A 3,872-nucleotide genomic window follows, 5' to 3' on the forward strand; every position below is an offset into this window, starting at 1 on the left:
CGTTCACTCCTTGCGATCAATTTAATCACTTCATTAGCCTGAATTAAATGTTAAAAATTACGTGACTTTCCGTTATTAATTTTAGCAAGACAATACAAATCCTATTTTTGAAATATCTAATGGTGCAGAGTAGTGGATCTTTTAACTACTTTGATTTCAGTCAACATAACAAACAATTTAGAGGAATGCAATAAAGAGATGTAATCTTTTGTCTGATCACTTGTGATCCATATATAACAGAGTTGGGTATACAATCACATGAATTAACACAGTATTGAAAAACAAGTGTTTTCTACTTTATAGTAACATTAGAACATGGGGATATAAAAGCAATCTTCGTCCTAAAAGGAGAACAAACAAACAAACAAGAGAATCAATCCTTTACACAAATTCAATCATTCTCACTCAACATAAACTAAAACCAAATATATGGTGAAGATAATTAACTTACGAAATGGAAAATCTTCTCCTCCTAGGCTTAGTAATATCTACAGTGGCATCATCAATCATAGAAGTGTCCTTTGATCCATGCTTAAAGGGATTCAATTTCCCCAATTTTTTGGAGACAGAAGAAAAGAAGGTTGGCTTCCTGCTAAGACTGGGTTTAGCTGAAGTAGTCCCTTGACTTGTTTTCTGTATATCGGATATGTACATTTTCATCTTCAACAGTTCAGTTCTTAGAGCTTCGTTTTCTTTGACAAGCGAAACATCGGCTTGTAATTGATTCCTTGTTGCCATGGCATCGGGTAAATTGCTAGTATCATCTCCGCCACTCCTTATCTTCAGTTGATCGAAGTAGAGAGCATGAAGGACTATTTGCACTGGCAAACGTTTGTTCTGTGAAGCATGAACTCTGGCTTCATACGAAAGTTTCAGTGTATCCATCACGCTGCAAACTTTCTCTCTTTCAATTTCATCCAAATTTGGATGTGCCTGCAATCATTTTACAAAGATCCTATTACTCTTTCTGATTACTCGAAATTAGTTGGTAAGTCGACGCTAACATGCAAATCTAAGTCGTTAAGCATAATATCTTGCTACAAACAACAACAGTAACTATAACTCTAAACAAGCCGGAGCTGGCTATATTAAATCCTCACAGTTCCGCAAGCATCACCGTTTTTGCTCAACCCCCACCTTTTGTTTAGAAGACGCTAGCAGACGATCGTTCGGGAATGCTTTTTGTTAGACAGGTTAACCTAACTGCCGGACCAGCACATCTGGCAGCCCTTTTTGTATCCCCCGGAAACGGATTTCCCTAGTACTAGTTTCCAACAAGCATCCCCTTTTTGTTATCACCCACCAAGAGGTCGCTCCCCTAGTCCGCTGTGTATGTTGTCTTCTGCTCCTTGTAATGTTCAACCTTAGTATTATATATTAAGTATCTTTTGAACCCAAAAAAAAAAAAAATTCAAAAATCTCACAGTTCATGTCATTCCACTTAATTAAGTCCGCCATAATCCAATATTATAGAAATTAGTTTATTTAGGACTATAATATATAAATCTCTGACAAGCCTAAAAAGGACATTCGAATCTAAAGTAATTGTACTAACATGACTAGAATATTTTTGTTAAAATCTGCGAAAAGGATTTATTACCTTTAAGTAGATATCGACGGCTCTGTAAAGATCATCATCAACCTTCCTAGCTCCCTTAGGAACCAAAATGGCAATTCCATTGAATTTGGCTATAGTGAGGTCCCCAAAAGTGGCTATTTCACCAAGATACGCATCTACAGTCTTTGCAACTCTCTGCATCGCCGTGGAACAAACTTGTTGTCCCAAATCACCACCATTAAAAACCGCCACAGTCTTCTCTTTCTCCATAAATCCAGAAATAATTCTCCTAACGCTCTCAAGATCGAATAATCTTTCGCCATCATAAGTAAAAGACAACACGAGCAGATCATCTACAGTCACATGTTCTAAAATTGTTGATATCCTTTTCTCCAATTCATTCTTGCAACTATTAGCTGCTCTTAAGAAAATTGCTGTACGGAGGAGACAACATAGGAAATTGATGGGAAAAGCTGCTTTGTCTGCAGGTAAGAGTTTGACAATTGACTCGAGAAGTTGCCGTTGATGCATCCTGATGTCGGAGTCCTCTGGCTCGACTAATCTGGTTCCATTTCCGGAGTGGTCACGTACAAGGTCACGAAGAGATCTCTCTGTATACGTGATTATAGCACTTGCTGCGGTCAACGCTTTTGCTCCCCGAGTTTTCATCGAAATGATAATTCTTTCGAAAAATGCTATGTCTAATATGGTTAACTCTTCCGTCCACCAATTTGGTGGTGATCTGCTTGGAAAATTCGCCTCCACACATGCCTACACAATATAATATTGCTTTCAACAATTACCACTTGAATTAAAATTTTAAATGAGATGAATTCAGTACCTTAGCACTGGCGATTTCAACACATCTTTGAACGATGTTGAGTTCCTCAGCAAGGGGAAGAAGATTTTCACAAGACTTTAATACGACAAGTGCGCCAGAAAGGCTAGTCAAGGCAACTTGGGCTAGGAAATCTTCTGTCCTGCTAGCAAGATTGTTATCGCAGTATTTATCAGTCATTTGTAAGTAGTCAGCAGCACAACGAAGAGCAGCTACATTATGAACTGTGATTTCAAAGTTGACTCCATAGCAAAACTTGGCTGCTTTTTCAAACATCTCAGGACCTCCTGGTATCTCAGACAAGTTTATCCTCGTTACTTCTGTTTCTTTAGACTCTAGTATAAGTTTCCTTATGTAGTTGCTCTTCGCCACAAGCATGAACTGCCATGGAAAACATAATAACAACAAATGACAACTGAATTCCACTAGTTAAGTTAAGGCAAAAGATAACAAGGTCATAAGTAACGTACCTTGTGAAGATTAAAGTTTGCTTCACCTACTTCAACAACAACATCAGTTGGAATTTCTTGGGAAAACACCCTGTCATATATAAAGTTAATACAAACTGAGACAGGAAAAGAGATTAATAATGGTGTGTTTGGAGGAAAAAGAGAGAGAGATAGTACCATTGGCCAGTTCTTTCCATGGCAAGAGAGAGTCGATTTGTATTCTTGATAGGAACAGCCATGTGAGAGGGAAGCTTCAATATTTAGTGCATAGAGGGAAAGCTTAGGATAATAAAACTAGAGGTCTAATTATAGGATATATAGAGAGAGCTTGGTTTATCTTGATGTGGCTTTTTCATCCAGTTTATTTGTACTTGTAACTTGTTTCCGGGGTTGTTCATGGTTCAGTTTGAATCGATTTTTCCCTAAAAAGAAATTAAACCAAGTAAGTCGGTTTTTCAAATATTAGAACCAAATCAAACCAATTAAGTTGGTTTTTTCTTGATTCGGTTTATATCGGTTTTTCGGTTTTTTCGGTTATTTATCGGTTTTTTCTTAAATATAAGACATATACTACCAAACATATATTTCGGCGACCACATTTTCAATGTAACACTATCAAACCAATTGCCCTTTGAGAAGTCTATTATTTACCAAGATATATGGATGATAATTGAATCAAACAGTGATGAATAATTTAAGGACTCAATTAAAAATATATTATTTTTAACATGAAATAGATTCTTACACTTAACAAAAGAAAACTGTCAATCAAACTAGAATGTAAAGGTAAAATCATGTACTAAAAGTGCAAACGATTAACATTTACTATAAAAATTTTGAAACTTTGTATAAAAGTATACATATATATAGATGTAATAATAAATTTAAAATAGTTACTCCTATATTTAGTTTGGTTCGTTTTTTTTATTAAAACCAAAACCAAACCAAATTTGATCTAAACCAAACCAAAAAGTATTGATTTTTTTGGTCAATTTAGTCTGGTTTTCTTTTTGGTTCGGTTTTTCGG

The 3,872-nt window shown here is 35.9% G+C and overlaps 1 protein-coding gene across 1 annotated transcript; it reads right to left on the reverse strand.

Moving 5' to 3' along the window:
- Positions 1-206: 206 nt before the first annotated feature.
- LOC107799631 (root phototropism protein 2-like) lies at positions 207-3,186 on the reverse strand. Its single transcript, XM_016622771.2, has 5 exons — positions 3,023-3,186; positions 2,867-2,936; positions 2,400-2,777; positions 1,601-2,329; positions 207-933 (listed from the first exon to the last, which is right to left on the reverse strand). The coding sequence occupies exons 1-5, from the start codon at positions 3,082-3,084 to the stop codon at positions 448-450; spliced, it is 1,725 nt and encodes a 574-aa protein (XP_016478257.2). The 5' UTR covers positions 3,085-3,186; the 3' UTR covers positions 207-447.
- Between the last annotated feature and the right edge of the window lie 686 nt (positions 3,187-3,872).

The sequence above is a fragment of the Nicotiana tabacum genome, chromosome 10, assembly GCF_000715075.1.
Source record: "Nicotiana tabacum cultivar K326 chromosome 10, ASM71507v2, whole genome shotgun sequence".
Lineage (NCBI taxonomy): Eukaryota > Viridiplantae > Streptophyta > Magnoliopsida > Solanales > Solanaceae > Nicotiana > Nicotiana tabacum.